At 38.3% G+C, this 20470-nt stretch overlaps 1 protein-coding gene across 1 annotated transcript in view; it reads right to left on the bottom strand.

The window, feature by feature from the left end:
- The window catches only part of Moxd1 (monooxygenase DBH like 1), a 78364-nt gene that overhangs the window by 51484 nt on the left and 6410 nt on the right, over positions 1 to 20470 (bottom strand). Inside the window, exon 2 of the mRNA XM_057761985.1 lies at positions 3859 to 4005. Coding sequence (XP_057617968.1) covers positions 3859 to 4005 — 147 coding nt within the window. The remainder of the gene's footprint in view (positions 1 to 3858; positions 4006 to 20470) is intronic.

Below are 20470 nucleotides of genomic sequence, written 5' to 3'. Positions count from 1 at the left end.
CCTATCCTCCCACTAGTAATCCCAATAAAACCCATTGGTTCACCAAGTTTGAATTTGGTACTATCTTTAGTTTGATTTGTTGCCAGTTTCTTACCAGGATGAGTAGATGCTTGCTCATGTCTACCCATGAATAGTGTCACACAACCACGTGATCTACCCAAATTAAACTAAGAGGATATAAGCACCTTAAACAGATATATAACCACCAACAAGACTGAAACAGGAATACAAAGTCTCACAGCAAAGAAAAGCTTATGACTAGATGAATTCATTTCCAAATTTTACCAAACCAGTTTCCATACGAATATGCAGGCAAAAACTCTCATTAAGATACTAGCACGCCAAACTCAAGAACATATGAAAAAGATCATACTCCATGACTAAGTTCATCTCATTTCAGAATTGTGAGGTTGGTTCAATATACACAAGTCAGTAAATATAAATCAGCCCATAAACTTAAGAAATCATCTGCTGATGTCAACAAATTCAGAATAGGCCTTCTAAAAAGTTCAGTATCCCTTCAGGATAAAAACCCTGAAGAAACCAGGAATAGAAGGAACATATCTCAACATAATAAAGAAAATATATGACAAATCTGTGACCAGCATAGCACATAGTGGGAAACAGAGAACATGGTCTCTGAAGTCTAGAATGAGATAAGGGAGCCTCTCAACTTTTACTCACTGTAGTGACTGAATTCTTAGAGTACTAAGTAAAAGGAAGAAACAAAGTTATACAAATAACAGACAAAAACTCAACTTACTGCTATTTGCTGATGAAATGATCCTATATCTTAAAGACTAAAGATTCCACCAGGAGATTCTTACCTCTAGTAGACACATGGGGCAAAATAGCAGGATACAAAATTCATTTACAAAAATCAGTAACTTTTCTATAGATCAATAATGAACTTGCTCTGTAGGATATTAGGGGAAAATATCACTTGCAATGACTTCAAATCAAAAAAAAAAGAAAAAAAACAAGGAACAAAGCTAAACAAGGAGGTGAAAGATTTCTACAATCAAAACTTTAAGACACTGAAGAAAGAGAATGAAAAAGTCTCTAGAAGACAGAAAAATGTTCCGTAGTCAAGGGTTAGCAGAATCAATATGAAGCAAACATGTAGGTAAACGGAGTACAGTAGAGGACCTAGAAATAAATCCAGGAAGCTCCTGATAGCTACTTTTCAACAATGTCCCCAAAGCACAGCTTGAAAAAGAGACAATGTCTTTACAAACATTTCTGGGGGGGGAACTAATATTTTACCATGAACAAAAATTGATCTAAATGGATTAAATGAAAACTTTAATGTAAGAAACTTTGGAAACTGCTAAGGATAAAAAGAAGTAAAACATGTCAAAATGTAGGCACAGGCAAGGATTGTTTTTAAATAGAACTAGAAATAATTTCAAGAACTGATGGCAGACCATATCTGCACATCAAAAGAGACAATCTCCAGGATGAAGAGACAGCCCGACTACACTATGGAAAGAGTGTTTCCTAACAAATCATCAGACTGGGGAATATGGTACATAAAGAACTACAAAATTAATTACCATAACTTTAAATCAGCCAGTCAACAAATGGGCTAGTGGACAGAATAGTCTATTCTCAAAATAAATACAAATGACAAATAAATATAAACAAGTGTCATAAATCCTTTGCTATTAGAGAATTTCAAATTAAGTTTTAAGATCTTTGGTGTTTCCTTGGTACCACTTTGACTAACCAATCAATTAAATGTGATCTAGTCTTGGCAACGGAGGTTTTACTTGGTGGCATAAGATGTCTGCTGGAACTTTTTCTCCCTCTTTGTTCGGTGAGTCCATTCCATTTGTTTCATACATGTGTATATTTTCAGAAGCTTCTACAGTAGTGAGTTTTCATATTGTTCTCCAAACGGCTTTTAATGCTAATTGTCTTTCCCTATAATCCCTCTCTTATCACCCCCTTTTCTCCTCCTTTCAAATCTTGACATTCCCTTTCTCCTCTGTCAGAATAGCTATCAGCAAGAAAACAAATGACTACAAATCCTGGTGATTGTGTGAAAAAATTTAACCTGTAGTTCAGTGCTGCTGGAAGTGAAAACATGTGCAGCCACAGTGAAAGTCAATGTGGAGTTCCCTTGCAAAGTGAAAAGCAGAACCACGTCATCCAGCTATCCTGCTCCTGGACATATTACAAAGGAGGCTATATCCCACTACAAAGACACCTGTGTATGCACGCTCATTTTTAGTCTATCATTCGAAATAGTTAGAGAATAGAATCAGCTTAGATGCCCATCAGTCATGAATGAATACTGAAAATGGAGTACACATAGTTAATGGAGCAGTGCCTCGATATTGGTAAAAGGAAATTCTGACATTTAAGGGAAATTGATGTAACTAAAATCACCATGTTAAACAAAATAAGCCAGACTCAGAAAGCTTCTGTTTTCTTTTTTAAGTGAACCCAGAGTTTAAATTTTATATATTTATGCATTTACGTATGTGTTTGTTTAGGTATGTGTGTGTTTGTAGGTCATGAAACCAGAATGGGGATCATGAGAGAGTTGGAAGGGATCTTCAAGAAGAGGAAAAGACAGGCAAGAAAGCAGAGAAACTATGAATAGGGGGCACAGAAAGGGCAGTGGGGAAGGGAACAAATGTGGCAAAGCAGAAGAGCATATTTCTAGGAAAATGCTATGATGAAATCCTTTACTTTGTATGTTAACTTAAAAATAATTTTAAAATAAAAAGTTCTTTTTTAAAAAAACATTAGCTTACTCTAAGACTGCTTGTTTCCACAGCAGATTCTCCTCTAGGCACAAACTCAATTATGGATTTAGAGAAGGTGCAAATACAGAAGAAGGCAGCTCTGTGTCTGGGCTTGTTTATTTTACAACTCAAATCTGTGTTCAGTATGGGAATACCAGGAATTTCCAAGGGGAAGCGAGTGAAACTGACTTTGACTAAGCTACAGAGGGAGATTGCCTGAGGGGCTGTGGGATGGGAAAGGTTTGCAGAAACACAGAAAAATGACCGGATCCTTCAGCCTGCTCCTTGGAATAAGAACTCTGAGAATAAGCAATAAAGGAAGGCTACTTGTGTCAAATGTCCACATAGCTCTACTTTTTGTAGGTCCAATGACTACAGTAGTATTCCAGCAGAATTATGGTTGTACTGTGTGCTACATGGAAAGTGATGCTGGTCTGTCCTTGTGCCTTCTTCCTTCTTCACTCCTTAGGCCAAAGTCTAATCAGAAGGACTTCAGATGTTTTACATTCTCTTTTTTGAAGCTTTAGTGGATTGAATGAAAAAGAAAATTTTATTGGTTTACACAAAAATGAAATGGCAAAAGCAACCGATGGAAAGCCCCACAGGAGCATACTTCCTCCAAATATTTAATTTGCATATTCATGAAGATAATTTTGTGTGAAATCTAAAAATAAGAAACCTCATAGAACGTGCCAATAGGTGATTATAATCAACTGACTATTCATCCAGATTTCCGAAATTTACAAAGCCAAACCGGTTACAAATCGGATGAATTACACCCTCATATTCAGCATTATGAATGTCTTTTGTGTAGCACATTTCTTCAAACCTTTATTATCTATTTTCAAATTTTACAGGGAAAAGCTAAGATGTACTTTTATTTCAGCTGTCCTAAAGGAGGACTTCAAACTGTTACATCTGCATAAAGATGCCTTCCATGAAATGTATGGTTTTAAACTTGGGAGAGTTTGCAAAGAGCAGAACAAAAATTTCCCAAGGATTGTTCGACATTGCCAATACTGCTTCCAGTCTCTCAATCGCTTCATATATGTAAACACGCTACCACGTTACCCATGAGAGTGCTCAGTCCCACTCTGCTTACAGTGATTCTCTTGTCATTGGCATCACATGTGTGCAGCTCTCTGGTAAACTCAATTACTGTGTGCGTGCTGTTTTCCATGGCATAGTCTAGGTGGTAATCTTGCTGGGTGTCTTTTTCCAATTCTTTATTTGCATTTGTGAAATAGTCCTGTCGAAAAAGGAAAAACAAAGATCAGGATATTCTAATACAGAATAAAAATAGTTTAAGAGAATGTAGGGGACATTACAAAGTCAATTCTTGGTTTGTTCAGGATAAAACCTTTATATCTAAACCCATTTTATGAATCCTGGGATTTCCCAGTGGACTGGATTATTACAAATCAAGAGTTGGTTATCTAGCTAACTGATCTACATTTAAACAACCAGTCCTTTGGGGGAAAAGCAGTAAAGATCCATACTCACGCTGAGCATCAAAACTTAATGACCATGTAAGGTCACCAAGTGGATTTCTTCTGGTGTACAAATGAAAAAGGGGAGACCAGCATCATGCAATGGCTGGTCCCCCATGACAGCAACAAGCCAGAACCAGGCCCAAGATCAGCACTTTTCTATTGCTTACAACATCCCTTCATTCATGAATCCAGAACACCAAGAGGAGTGATGGGCAATTCCAATACAAACTTCAACAGCACACACTTATTGTAACAAAATGCAATGAGAAAATATGCAAAGGAATGAAATTTCCAAAATATAGGATATTGACCAGCTGAAAAAATTCTGGTTTTGTGGGTCACTTCTGGGACGTGGACACGAGCAGCATGAGCTTGAAACCAGGTGACTGGAATTCGACCTCCACCGGTCCTGTAAATGGTTTTGTAGTATCGTAGAGGTCACATTCTGGGATCTTCTATTTGAGCACTAGCAAAATGGGCATAGCATGTATTTCTGTTGCAGGTTTTTAAATAGCATGTAGCCTATTACACTGAAAAGGATCAAAATAAATATGGTCATTTTGTTGCAAAATACTAAGTTTTATATATAGCTTAATTGTTATCAACATGAATATATTTCATTTTTGAGATCATACTGTGTTAGAGTGCACACACCAGAACATAATTATAATTACTGTAAACAACATCAAGTTATATTTGAAAAATTGGTTGCTGTGTTGGACTCAGAAAACATAGCACACAGGCCGGGTGGTGTTGGCGCACACCTTTAATTGGGAGGCAGAGGCAGGTTATCTCTGTGAGTTCAAGGCCAGCCTGGTCTACAAGAGCTAGTTCCAGGACAGTCTCTAAAACTACAGAAAAACCCTGTTTTGAAAAACCAAAAAAAACAAAAAAACAAAAACAAAAAAACCATAGCACACAAGAAAAGTCTTTAACTATGTAGGGAAGCAACACTTGAGTGACGTTTGGCAATTTTATTCTTAGTATACTTTAATGCAATTATCAAATGTGTAGAAATTTGACATCCAAGATCTAGATTTTTTTAATACAAAACCCTCCAATTACTGACAGAGTCTAACTAACCTTTCTCTACAGTGGGGATAACAATTGTAACCTCTATGTATATAATGCCCAAGGTGCTGCTGCAGCCTGGTACATGTACTCACTCGTTCTTTAGAGTGTTAGATCAATGATATGAAACCATTTCTTCATTTGCAAACAAGAATGAAGCCATAGGTACAGGATAACTCAGGTAGATGCTGTCCGCCCTAGCCCACAGTCTGTATACTTCACTGTGGCCACCACTGCTGGAATGTGGGTTTTGTTTTATTTTACTTTCTTTTCTCTGCCTGTAGAAACTCATTACATTAGGCTTTACATAAAATATTACCTATGTGTGCTAAACCTGAGGACTGACCCTGAGAACTAGGTTATAAATATGAAAATAATTTGTGACATATTCCATGATAATTCTTGTGTGATGGTTTCCATCACGTAGATTTGAATCCTTCAGTTAGATCCCAATGCCTAGGAAAGAAGGAATTGAGACCAACTGTGCCTTCACACTCATAGTTTGCTACATTAGTCATGCAATTCATTTTGTAAACAAAAAATGAACACAGTGCAAAATGTAATCAGTTCAAAGTATAGGATAATTATCCTGATCTTGCAAATGTTTCCCCCACCCATAGTTGCATACAATATCCAACTTGCTTGCCAAGTTTCCATTCATCTTGTCTTGCCCACCAGGACTAATTCCTACCAGCTACTTTTCTCTGGCTTCTTGGGGAACTCAGTTTTGAGAAATTGGGAGAAGCTTCCCTTAGGACTACTGCAGATTCCTTCATTCTTCTGTCAATAAGAACTACTTATGCATGCATGTAGATATGATGTATTTTGTGGTACCACATGCTAGGCAAGCACTCTGCTATGGACCGGGGTACATATGTTCCCCTGTCTTCTTTTTACATTTTTTGTTACTTATTTTTTTTTGCAACAGAGTTTTACTAAGTTGCCAAAGCTGGCTTTCAATTTATTCTGTAGCCCAGTATTGAATTCGAATTTGTAATCCTTCTACCTCAGCTTCCCAAATAGCTAGAATTATAGGTCTATGCAGTCACTAATGTTCAGAACAATCTGAAGTGGCAACTGATAAGAACAGTTACTGCACTTGATCTTAGCCAAATAGCAAAGACTAGGCTCATAACCAAAACAAACAAAAATAATTAATTAAAAAACAAATACAATAATTATTCAAAACCTATCTATGTATATGTACGAATCTTGTTATTACATAATATTTAAATAATAAAACTCTCTTTTCCAAAAAGAAAAAGTCTGGAGTAGACATGGTGCCTTTATCTGTGGACCCAGCACTCAGGATGAGACAGGAGAAAGCTTTGATCCAAATAACATTGTCAAAAGAAACTGATAATCTCAACATTAGTGAACTAAAATATGGCTGAATGTTATTAAAATTAAATTTATATGTAAAATAATCTAACCACCATGATGATTTTCTCATTTTCCCATTTTTAAGCTTATTTGGAGACATCTTTGTACCTCAGCTATCCAAATGGTGTTATTGTTTATGTATTTAGTTCAGATAATCAATGACTAAAAATCTACATGTCTTCAGGTCTCCAGGATAAATAGGGAGAGCATCATTCCTTCTAAGCAGAGGAGAACCAAGGGTACTTTTACAAGGGTATTTTTACAAGATGTCAACATTTCCCACCCTCACCCTATGTCTTCTCTCATTTAGTGAGAATTTCAGCCATGATACTTGAGAGCTCTTTTCCTACCTTCTTTTTATCCTAGAAAATATCAACTCTGCTAAATCATAAAATATACTAAATCTAAAAGAAACACATAGAACAGGTGAAGTAAAAAAAATTAATGTAAATGAAATATAGGGAAAGTCAAAGTTCATATCACATTGTACAGACATTCAAAGTTTTTAACATCATGCAGTTCTTAGTGGAAAAAATATGAATTAATTTAAACAAAAATTAAAAAGACAAACACCAATAAAAGTCACTCAGGAGAACACAGACAGTCGAAGTGTCTCATAAGTGAAATATCTTCCTACAGAGTAAATTCTAGGCCATGATGGTTTCACTTAAAATTGTATCAAATATTTTAAGGAAAAGTTAATACCAATCCCTCCTAAATTTCTCTAGAAAATAAAAGGACTCTTTCTAAGTCATACTTTTAAGTCTCTAACATTATGCTGATACCAGTGTGAGAGATATTATAAAGAATTGCAAATTAATATCTCTCATTGAGTTAGGCATATATTTTCTTAAATAAAAACAGAAATAATTGGAAAATACATGGCAGCAGTATAAAAATTATATATCATTAATATACTGACTTGAGTCAACAATAGAAAAACAGTCATCCAATTTTCCTATAAAAAGTCTAACCACAAAAAGTCATATTTCCATAAGTGTGTTCAAGTCACTAGAAGAGATATTCACAGCCAAACTTCTCAGTGATCATTCAATAGAAGGGTAATATTACAACTCTCAACCATAAAATGGGAACCAATAAAAGGTCTACAGACACCTTTAGAGTTAATGATGAGGGACTGAATTCTCTTCCAGCCCATGGTTGGAAATAAGTTTTGGAAGCAAGGCAAAGAAATAAACACACACACACACACACACACACACACACACACAGAGAGAGAGAGAGAGAGAGAGAGGCCCCACTGTTAGAGGTCCAGTCTATTCCTGTTGTTCCCTGGCCCTATGTGTTCTCCTATTCCTTAACTAATGACTTCAGATGCTATGGGACAATGGTCTTTTATCCTGTCACTCGCATTATTTTTAATTAAATGCTGATTGGACAGTAGCCAGGCAAGAAGTATAGGCAGGGCAACCAGGCAGGAAGTAGAGGCAGGGCAATAAGAACAGGAGAATTCTGGGAAGAGGAAAGTTCAGTCTGTAGTTGTGACCCAGACACAGAGGAAGCAAGATGTCACTGCCTTGCCGAATAAGGTACCAAGCCACCTGTCTAACATAGACAAGAATAATAGACTAAAATAAGTTATAAGAGGTAATAAGAAGTCTGAGCTACTAGGGCAATTCATTTATAATTAATGTAGACCTCATTGTGTTTCTTTGGGACTTGATGACTGCCAGAACTGAGCAGGGTAGAAACCTCTGTCAACATTCAGATTGTCACCCTTAATCAGTATCACCAAAGTCCATTTCACTGGCAAGTCTTGCTGTGATTTCAAATGCAATGAATCCAACCTTGTACTTCCACTCCTGGACCCCTTGTATATGTTGTCCAGATGGTCTTTAATGATCGGACACTCCTCCACGAAGCCAAGTTCAAAGTTCTCATCTTTAACGTTCCCCATGACTCTTCTCTATTCAGAAACTTCTGCTCTTATTAAGTTAGAATTTGAAAATAAACAATCCACCTTGTTCTAATTCATGCCAACAACTCATTTTAGACTCTATCAATTACACAGTTCTGTTAAGATTTTCTTTGAAATTTCATTGCGTTTCTCTCAGTATGTCATTACATTTGATTCAACGCCCATGCTACAATATAATAAAATCTTCACCCTAGGGTCCTTGTTTCATGAAACTTAACCTAACCTGAGCTTCCAAAGTTGCTATTTAATACATGTTCCCTGAGTGTTATTTTCTTTAAATATTTAACCTTTCCTCAACTTTTTGCCTTGTTTACATTTTTTTCCTTTCCATCTCTCTAGTCACTGAATAGAACTGAGATGCTCCCTCTGCTAACTTCACCCACTGAAGTTCTCTCTTTCTTTCATGCAGTTTCCTCTTCCACTGCAATTTTTGTTGATCCTCCCTGCAGGAAGCAATCACTGCCTCTCTGAATCTTTATTTCTCCGTTTGTATTCTTGTATCAAATGATACTTTCAAGAAATTGCAAAATCATCTTAAGCCCTAGGCAACTGTGAAGAAATGGGCAACTAATCCTCCTAATCCAATTACATATTTCTACATTTAAAGCAGTCAATTATATTGTAAATGGAACCACACAAAGGTGATCCAGTTGACTACTATGTACTCTCAATTACATCCTTAAGGCCTGGTATGGAAGGTTCTGGAATGGATTTGGGTCCATATGATCTACTGCCCAGCTTCCTGTGACACTCTGAAACACTGTCATGTCCTTTATATGAGAAGTATCTTGGGAGACTGAGCTCATAATTTAGGGGAAAAAGAGAGAGAGAAATTACAAGGTGACTACTTAACAGAATGAGAAAATTTTAAACAAAAAATAAGAAAAAGATACATATTGTCTGTCTCATTGTTCTAGAGGAAAAACTGAACTTGGAGGGACACAAGGAAGTGTGTGCACAACCACCAAGCACAGCCTTGATGGTGTTAGTCTTGTACAGAAAAGAAAATGGCACATTGGAAAATCTTCAAGTGCAATTTATTAAGAGAGGAAAAGGGAAAAAAGAGGATAAAAACGTATCTTAATTTTTGCATCATTCAAACATCCTTACTAGGAAAAACAAAGGAAATAGAATAAGAAAGCAAAGATCAGGGCTAAAAGTTAAAATAAACTTTTTTTTTTTTTTAAAAAAAAAAAAGATTTAATGAATTTGCTTCCTGGCAGTTTGAGAAAAGATTTAATTGTTCAGGGAGCTAATTAAAAGTGTAGCATTGTTTTCTTATCCTCTGGGGAGAAAAAAATGAAATTGGAACACTAAAACATTAGCCAATTGAGAATTCAAATATTGATAAAGTGACCTAGACATTGAAATTAACAAAATGATATTATATAAAACTTAGGATATTAAATTTCCCAGCTCATTTCCACTGCATTTTATTTCTATCTTGATAATCAAATAAACAATGCCCTGACCACTCCCTGTTCTACACAGCAAATGGAGCCATACACATCTGCACTGCACTTGCACGAAGAAGGTCATTTATTACTCAGTCATCTTCCTGCAGTGCATGATGGTCTGGGGCTTAAAATAAGAATAGGAGTGTGTCTCACAATACACAGGTAGAATGCTGGAGCCATTATTAAATGTATTACCTATGCAATAAATGCATGTATTATAAACATAAAATAATAATATGGAAAGTTTTTAATTAAGATTAGTTAGCAGTGGGTGGCTAGAGAAATAGCTCAATCAGTAAGTGCCTCCTGCAGAAGCATGAGGACCTGCGTTCAGATCCCTTGGACTCATGTAAAAAGCTAGGTGTGGTAGCATGCACCTTTAACCCCACTACCATGGTGGGTTGGGGTGAGTAGGGATAAGCAGATCCCTGAAGTTCATGGACCAGCTAGCCTAGCCAAATCAATGAGGCGAATCAATTCAGAGTGAGAGACTCTGAACAACATTTTTAAACAAAAAGGTGGAGAGATGCTGTGAGACAATGCTGATTGGCCAGTAGCCAGGCAAGAAGTATAAGTGGGGTGACTAGGCAGGAAGTAAAGGTGGGGCAATAAGAACAGGAGAATTCTGGGAAGAGGTAAGCTCAGTCTGCAATCATGACACAGCCTCAGAGGAAGCAAGATGTGACTGCCTCACCGAAAAAGGTACCAAGCTATGTGGCTAACTCAGACAAGAATTACAGGATAGTGTAAACTATAAGAATTAATAAACAAGAATGGGTCAATCAGTTTATAACTAATGTAGACCTCTGTGTGATTCTTTGGGACTTAATGCCCACAGAACCAGGCAGGACAGAAACCTCGGTCAACAAAGAGAAGTCAAGAAAAGACACCTAGTGTCACTTTCCGGCCTATACACAAACCCATACACATACACACCCATATCACACCATACTATACATACACATACACACACACACACACACACACTAATTCATTAAAAGTGTACCTTGTAACAGAGGATAGAAGAAACCATGGCTTCACAGGAACTGTAAGAATTTAGGACTAAAAACATGCAGATATCATTAATATGCAAACAGAAGAGCTGATGTACAGTAACAAAGCTTGGCTGTGCTCAGTCAGTGCTAATGTTCTCCAGTACAAACATGGTGCGCTGCTACCCCACTTGTTTAATTACTGTATGTGGGTTTCTATTGACTCTATCACAGACACTCTGTCTGGCTTCCATACGAACCATCCTGTCATGATTCTAACTGTGGACTATTTTACTGAACATGCAGTGACCTTGTTTTTATTTTCCTAACAAAACATCACCCAGTACCCTCAAAAGTCAGTTAATCAGCCTCAGCAATGAAGATATTCGTTGGCTCTGTCACAAGAAAGTACACCTCCCGAGGCATCATCTCACAGGGTATTTCCCCCGGAAGGCTTTACACTTAAAAAAAAAATGAAGTGTATAATTGGGGTTTCAAAAATGCTGTGTGAACAACAATAAAGTAAGCTACCCTCCAGCAGCAGTTGGCAGGGAGTCGACAGCAATTATTTCATATGGTACCAAGAACACTGGCTGTCATTTCCAAAGTAAGATAATATACCAATAAGCTAGCTTTGCTAACTGGCAGGATTGCTAAGGTCTCTTTTTCAGAAATGTGATCACACAGATGTTCGGTTGCTTTCTTGCCATTGCCACTCTTTTTCCTCCTCTCTGAAATGAAATCTCTGCTATAGAATAGCACTTTGACGAATGCTTGTGTTAAACAGGATGAAGCAAAAATTCTGTTGGGTGTAATAAAAGATATGAATAGGCTTTGGTTCGGCTTGGGGAAACTGGATGTAAGCACAGCTGCACGGAGATCTTAAGGGAAAACACACTGTTTCCATCCGGCATCCTCTCCTTCAACAGGTGCCTGCAGTTTCTCTCCTGTTTCTACTTCTCCAAAGTCTGTCCGGTCGCACATCTCTGTTCATGGTGGTAGCTATAATATTGACAGCATAGTGAACATTGTTGTGTCATAGAAGCGCCCTTGATCCCAAACAATCGGGAGGCTGTGTAAAGCTGTATAAGCAGATCACATAAATTTTCCCATTTCAATAACTTTCAAATGGAATTTCTTCACTAAGAAATCAAAATGGAGTTTCAAAATACAAGGTGATGGTGCTTAGGAAACAACGTCTGAGAAACTTCTCTCTGAGTCTCATACTAGTCATTAAATATCTACCTGAAGTCTAAAATATCAACTCTTAGGCTTAGTTAAAGGGCCACCCAAGGAGTGTGTTTTTCTGTCAGTGCTTCACTCTGGCACGTGTGCCTGCACACACACACACACACACACACACACACACACACAGTCAACAACAAGGGTCATTTCACTTCAACTTTCATGGAAATAATCTATAAAATTATGAGAAATGTAGAATAAAGTTCATTGTTTTATCCTTCATTTCTATTTCTAGTTCCTAATCCTGAAAATAAAGTCTCAGTTTTAATTATTCCAGAAACATCATTTTGTCTGGAGAGATGACTCAGAGGTTAAGAGCATTGACGGCTCTTCCAGAGGTCCTGAGTTCAGTTCCCAGCAACCACATATTGGCTTACAACCATCTATAATTAGATCTGAAGTTCTCTTTTAACATGTAGGTATACATGCAGACAGAGCACTCATACCTAAAAAATACATACATAAATAATTTTTAAAAAAGAAACATTATTTTACCTCCATCATTTCATCTTCTAATTTGTAAAAAATGACTTTAGATGGCCTCACTGAAGACCCCATGGAGTGATAAGGCAAGCAGGCCTGCTTTTTGTCCTGCCCGGCTCCAACACGGCTAGCTTTATACCAGAAATAATAACACAGAAACTGTATTCATTTAAACACTGCCTGGCCCATTAGTTCTAGCCTCTTATTAGCTAACTCTCACATCTTGATTAACCCATTTCTAATAATCTGTGTACCACCATGAAGTGGTGGCTTACTGGGAAGATTCTAACCACCATCCATCTTGGGTAGGAGAAGCATGGTGACAGCCTCATTGCTTTTTTCCTCCCAGCATTCTGTTCTGTCTTCCCCGCCTACCTATGTTCTGACCTATCAGGCCAAGCAGTTTTTTTTATTAATTAACCAATGAAAGCAACAGATAGATAGAAGACACTCCTACATCAAGCCCAGATCCATTTTATCCAAAGAGTGATAAAAATCTTATTCAGATTATTTTTCCTTACTCTTTCTTCCTAGTCTCCTTTACTCCCTCCCTACTTTCCTTTTCTCCTAGCTTTTTCCCTCCTTGCTTCCTCTCGTGTGTGTGTGTGTGTGTGTGTGTGCGCGTGTGTGTAAAGTAGTCACAGATTACTGTGGTTACTATGTGGAGAATGAAGAGGAGAAGACAAGAATGGTGGCTAAGAGAATTTCTCAGTAATCCCACTGGTCTTATGTCAGCTGCAGAGAATTGAACAGGTTTTAAGTTGTTATAGGAAGGACAGTAGGATCTGATAGGGTTTAGATCATGGATCGAGGAAAGAGAGGAAAAATTACTTCTGAAGTTTAACTGGAACTTTCAAAGACTGCCATGTACTGGGGAGACTGGCAAAAAGACAGGTTGGAGATAAATCATGCTCAGTTTGAGCAGCCAACCTCAATATTGTAGTAGGCAGGTCAGGAGACAGAAAGTACTTCAAGAAAGGTCAAAACAATGCATGGGGTTGGAGGGGGGTGCTCAGAATCCTAACAAATTCATGTTTGACTTTTCTCTTGAAGCCCTCCAAACACTGCTTTGAAAAAGAAATGTTCTTATTTCCATGTTCTCCAGATTTAAACCTGAACACACATTCTGCACGTTTAAATATACTGAAGTTTATAAAAGGGCTAAAAATGACATTCTGTCTTGACCATACCAGCTCCATACATAACTATCCACAGACATGAGGAAAACTGTCATTTAAAAAGCAACATGACGTTAAACCTTTCTCTATCCATCTCTGGGATTATCAAAAAGCATGTATGTGGAGTGAGGCTCTCTTTAGCATAAGGCTGTAGCTGGAAACTAATTCTTAGGGAAACCTAATCCTGGCTGGCACTTAGCAGGCTTTCTCTCAAATGCATTCCTGTCACATGTGTGTGCATGTCTGGGAGTGCTTGGATATCCTTCCTCAGGTCCCATCCACCCCTAAAACTTTCCAGCGAGACTCAATTGGCTTGCCACAACACCCCTCCAGTCTCTACCTCCGCAGATTTTCACCTTCATTCTGGAGATTCAAACTCTAGCCCTTATGCTTATGAGGCAAGCAATTCATCGCCTAGTCCATCTGTTTCTGCAGGTCTTCAGAAGCATCTCTAAGAGATGGCCACACAGTACTGAACACTTGCAGTATGAAGTTCATGACCTTTCAATCCCACGAGGCCACCCATTGAGTGTCAGTGCCTCTGGTCAACAGAAACACACTGACACTAAGATAGAGCATTCTTCTACCCCTTAAGGGGTGCCAACTGGGTCTTAACTTTTCTGGAGCATGATGAGTGATGCTTCACCCACATTTCTGGAGAAAGTCTGTCCACTAGATGACAATGATTGCGTCCTGAATCATGCTTTTTCCTTGAAAACACTGCCAGCTATTTGTCTGTCCTTGGACATCCAAATTTCCAGAAGTTTCAGCTACCTTTAGAATGCTCTCATTTATCCATATGCCCTTCGGAAACAGTATTCCTAGAAAGGGCCCTTTGGTGTGGTCACTCTGGGACACAGTACAATGTCAATATTGCATCCACTGATTAGTTAGACCACTAACAAATATGACCTCTTAGTGTTTATCAGCCATATTATAGTGAACTGAAACATAACCTAGTGAATTAACAAAGCCTTTATCACACAAACCCAATTTAGTACAATTTTATAAAGTTGTACATTCTACAGTTAGCATTATTCAACTAAATTACTGATCTTTGCTTATATTTTGAACAATTGTTTAGCCTTTGGTTTCCCTTGCATTCTTCTAGTGTACCACTGTCTCTTAAGCCCTCATCTGAAACTTAAGATGGCCATTTTGATATCCCATTTGGGTATGGATATTAAATATTTGTGATTATAATGAACTAAATATTTTATTCCATCTTCTAGGATACAATAAGAAACCCTGCAAAATACTTTACTGTACCATTCAGAGGCATCATTTGCTTAAGACCCCAAACTACAAGAACAACAAATCAATTGTAAAAGAAAAGGCAGTTGCTGCCTACAAATTACATTTACAGAAATAAGTTGGCCTCTAGTTGTAACATGAGGGGTGGGCTTGTTGGGGTTTATGTCCTGCCCAGTTCCCCACAGCCGGCAAGCCCCAAAGAAAATCGCACAAAGATCTCCATAAGTTATAAAACTGATTGGCCCATTAGCTCAGGCTACTTATTAGCTCCTGTAGCTTATATTAACCCATTATTCTTATCTATGTTAGTCACATGACTCTTTACCTTTATCAGTGGGGCAGCTCACATCTTGCTTCTTTGGTTTTCTGGGAAGAACTGCGGGAAGAGCTTCATTCTTCCCAGAATACTCATGTTCTCATCAGCCCCGCCTCTACTTCCTGTCTGGTTGACCCACCTATACTTCCTACCTGGCCAATCAACATTTATTGAAAACATGATTGACAGAATACAGACAATTATCCCACACCATCTAGACATTAATAATTCCAATAATCACTACCCAACTGCTTGAAGTTTGCCTTAATACTTCATTGGGTATTTTACTATCCAAGCCTCCTATCTGTTATTTAGCAAATGCCTTTTTCCCAAGCTGAAAACCTGGGATGCTTGTCTTTGTGCAATCTTCTAACTGTTCCCACAATGCACTACTGACTCACTCTAATCATATCTCTCATTTATACAGTTCTGCATGTAGCATACTCTGCTCAAAACTTTAATGCCTATGTTGTTTAATCCTCACAAAATCCAGGAGCTAAAGAACACGATTTACCTTCTGCACAAAAGGAAGCTGCCACTTAGAAGGGGGTAATGGTTTGCCAAAGCCACACAAGAAATCAGCAGCAAGCGTTGCTGAGACTCGGGGTCAGTCTAGTAGATTCCCTGCTCTTAGCTGTACTCAGCCATCTTTTCTGAGGTCCTGCCAAGAGCATAGAAGTGTTCCCAATACCTCAGGGAGGTTTGGCAGCAAGGACACAGTCATCAACCTACAATGTTCCATCCATGCCCTAATAAGATGCTAATTATCCCCCACTCCTATACCACTTCTCCTCCTCCCTTGCAACTATAGCTTGAGGGCATTTTCATGGCTTATTAGCAATCTTGCAGAATGGAGGAGGTAGGGGAATGGTATCTATTTATGTAATGAGAAACACTAGAGAATATTTCCGAATACAAAAGAAAGCATTACTGTTGAGCCTAATCAAAAGTTTCCAGTCAGAATCCTTCTCTTGGTGAAATTATAGCCCTGGGACCTCCAATTAATAATGAAAGAAATGAGGTAGCCTGTGGCAACACATACCATACACTTTACATTTTATGGGGGTAGATATTTCTGTTGGTTAGAAATACAGCAACTGGTACAGGCCAGCAAAAGTGTGTAGTTATAAAGAGAGTTGGTGGGAAGGGAAGAAAGATTCCTTGCTAAGCATATTTTCAAACATACTTCTAATCAAAGGGCAAAAGTCACTGCTCTTGTTGCAAGCATTTGATCTTGAAGAAATGCTTAGAACTACATACAGACTCATTAAATGCATCTCAGAAGTGTTCCTTTGCTACGAACAACCACCTTGTGTCTCAGTTTTAAAAAATAATGTTAAAGAGTCAAGCTGGTATTAGCCCATCAAAAGGTCACTGTGAAATGGCTTTACATGAACTCTTCTGCCTGGAATCTTCCAAATGACAGCAAGTTGATTTCCATGACTCTGTCATAGAGCATGACCACAGAAAACCAACAGTTAGCAGACTTGCCTTCATACGGAAATTACCTCAGGCATCTGTATCCATATGCCAGCTTAATCAGTTAGGAGTGAGGTGAGGAGGGTACCTAGGCATTGGAATTGTGGTGGGAGTGCCTTTGCAAGTGTGTGCACATGTGTATAGAGGCCAGGGGAAACCCTCAAGTGTCATTCCTCAGGATTGGGTTCACCTCACTTTCTGAGACAATATTTCACCCTGGGACCCAGTGCTCACAGACTTGGTATGGCTGACTGGCCAGCAAGCTTTAGAGACCTTCCTGTTTCCACTTTTCTAGAGCAGGGATTGCAAGCTTGACACCATGCCTGACTTTTTCACATGGGTTCCAAAAAACAAACTCAAGTCATTGTACCAACTGACTATGTCCCCAGTTACTGGTAGATATAGTTTCTGGTTTTCACCAGCTTTATCAAAACTCTATAATATGGCATAAAATGAATCCCTCTCTGTTCTGGGCCACCAGGATACCCAGTGTCTATATGATGGTGGCGGTCATCAGTTCCCCTGTTGTGGTAGTTTTAATGTAATTTGCCCCCATAATCTTATAGGGAGTGGCACTATTAGGAAGTATGGCTTTGTTGAAGTGAGTATGGTTTTGTTGGAAGAAGTCTGTCACTGTAGAAGTGGACTTTAGGTTTTCTATGTTCAGGATGTTGCCCAGTGTCTCAATTGACTTCAGGCTGCCTGCAAGATGTAAGACTCTCAGCTCTTGCTCCAGCACCACATCAGCCACCATGCCTCCCATAATGAAGATAATAGACTGTATCTCTGAGATTATAAGCGAACCACCTCAGTTAAATGTTTTCCTATATAAGAGTAGCCGTGGTCATTTTGTCTCTTCACAGCAATAGAAACATTTTTTTTTTTTTTTTTTTTTGCTGTGGGACAATGCTCTTGTACCCTGTAAAGATTTGTTACTTGTATTTTAATAAAATGCCGGTAGCCAGGCAGGAAGTACAGGCAGGGTGGCAAAAACAGGAAAATTCTGGGACAAGGAAAGGGTGAGTTTGCAGTTGTAAACCAGACATAGAGGAAGCAAGATGAGAACGCCTCACTGATAAAACGTACCAAGCCACGTGGCTAATATAGATAAGAATTATGGGTTAATATAACTTATAAGAGTTAATAAGAAGCCTGAGCTAATAGGCCCACCAGTTAATATTTAACGTAGATCTCCTTGTGTTTCTTTGGGGCTGAACAGCTTTGGGAACCAGGCAGGACAAAAACCTCTGTCAACAATTCTTATAAGTGGCCTTCAGTGCATGACATTTGCAGGCAGATATTTAGTTATTTCTGTTATTACAATGTAATCATATCACTTCTCCCTTCCCTTTCCTCCCTTTATATCCTCCATATACACTTCCTTGTTCAGAGAAAGACTTTTTGAAAGCAGAAATTAAAACTCCTCTAAGAAACTGAGAGTTCTAAGTTTTCATAAAAATATCATATAAAAAGATAAAAATCTTTCTCAAACACGTGCTATTTTATTGCTGTAATTTCTCAAGGGTATTTAACTCTCTAATTTCATGCAATCAGCTAGAAAAAATATTAAAGGCTAATAAAGAAGCTCTTACAGAAACACCATCTTGAGAACTTGGAAGACCCCGGATAAGCTTACTTATTACCTCTGTGATGTCAAAGCAGAAATGGAGAGACAGTCATGTGGTCAGGTATTTTTTTGTATTGCAAATAGTTTCTACAGCATGTTTGTCTTTGTTTTATTTTTAATTTTTTAGTACATTTTGAATTTATTTGTTTGTTTGTTTTATATCGCAACTGCAGTTTCCCCTCCCTCCTCTCCTCTCAGCCTCCTATAGTGGCATTTCATTTGTACGTTAATAAATAAAGCTTGCCTGAAGATCAAAAAAGTAAAACAGCCCTACTGGTCAGCCTTACAGACCAGACAATTGTAACACACACCTTTAACCCCAAGAGCCACACTAGTTTCCATAGTAGCTGGGCACTTCATGCCTTTAATCCCAGTGGTGCATGCCTTCAATCCCAGAGGATTATAAAACAGGAGGAGACAGCTCTCAGTCTCAATCTCATTCTGAGATTCTTAGAGGTAGAGTCGCCATTTTGGACTGAGAAAGAGGTAAGAGCTAATGGCTGGCTCTTTTGCTTTTCTGACCTTTAGATTGAACCCCAGTTTTTCGCTCTGAGTTTTTATTAATCATGTTTCAGCCTCCACCCCACTTTCCCTCTGAAGAAAGGGCAAGTTCATTATGTTTTATCCAGGTAGATAGTTTCCTACATTCAAGGTCTTCTGAGTTCTTTATTCACAGGCAAGATTGCCTTCTTCCCGTTGTATGATGTTCACATTGGGAGCACTACAGTCAACTGCCAAAGGCAATCCTCAATACTCATGGTACTTATTTTCCTCCTGTTAGGGTTTGTTAGCATCACAGAGAGAGTTAAACACACAGCCACACCTTCTCACATTCCTCCATTTGAATTCTCTGCCCAACATTTCTCACTTTCTGATAATTTTCATTAAGTATTTATTTATGAAAACCTCTATACTAAAACATAAGCTCATAAAACCACTGATGCCATCTGGTTCTATGATGTGACCCTCTGCAGCATCTAGAACTGTCAATCAATATTGTCTGAATGGAAGAATGAGTGATTCAACATCCTCTGCCTATAGGTGAGCCCTTCCATGGAGCAGCTGTATGGAAACCACAGATGATTTTTAGGGTGTGTAACCTGGAATCCAGGGCTTATACATAAGACATTGGCCTCAAATGTGCTGTTTGAAAGTTACACAGACAGCTATCTAAAAGACTTATCACCCACAATGAGAGGCATATAAAATCCTATCATAGAAATACATGTCTGTGACATTTAAAATGGAATAAAATTAGTAAGAGGCATACTTCACAGAGCATGTACTTTCATTTAAAAAGAAAAAGATGCTAGAATGTGTTTTTATGGAGACTTCTTATGGAAGAATGAATGGCAGCGAAACAGGATTCAGAGGAAATGACTGTAGGCTTTAGATCTGTATGACCTCCAAAAAGTCACTTAACAATTTCTTCAGGCCCTGCTTTCCTCACCTACAAAATGGGGAGAGAAGGATGCGGGCCAGGAAGCTTGAAAGGAAGCCATCAAAAACTGGACTCTTAAAAGGCAATAGTTAAATACTCGAGCCAGCAACATTTAACCTGCAAAAGCAGTGAAAAGGCCATAAATTTTGGACTGGGTGAACATGCAATCAAACAATACTTTCATAATATATTATTTATTTACATTTCACTCAAATTGATGATCCCAGGACCATAGTCAATAAAGTTATGTTTCAGCCGGGCGGTGGTGGCGCACGCCTTTAATCCCAGCACTTGGGAGGCAGAGGCAGGCGGATCTCTGTGAGTTCGAGACCAGCCTGGTCTACAGAGCTAGTTCC

This window comes from Chionomys nivalis, chromosome 2, assembly GCF_950005125.1.
Source record: "Chionomys nivalis chromosome 2, mChiNiv1.1, whole genome shotgun sequence".
Classification (NCBI taxonomy): Eukaryota; Metazoa; Chordata; class Mammalia; order Rodentia; family Cricetidae; genus Chionomys; species Chionomys nivalis.
Note: the sequence above shows the minus strand (reverse complement) of the source record. Positions and strands in the feature narration are given on the sequence as shown.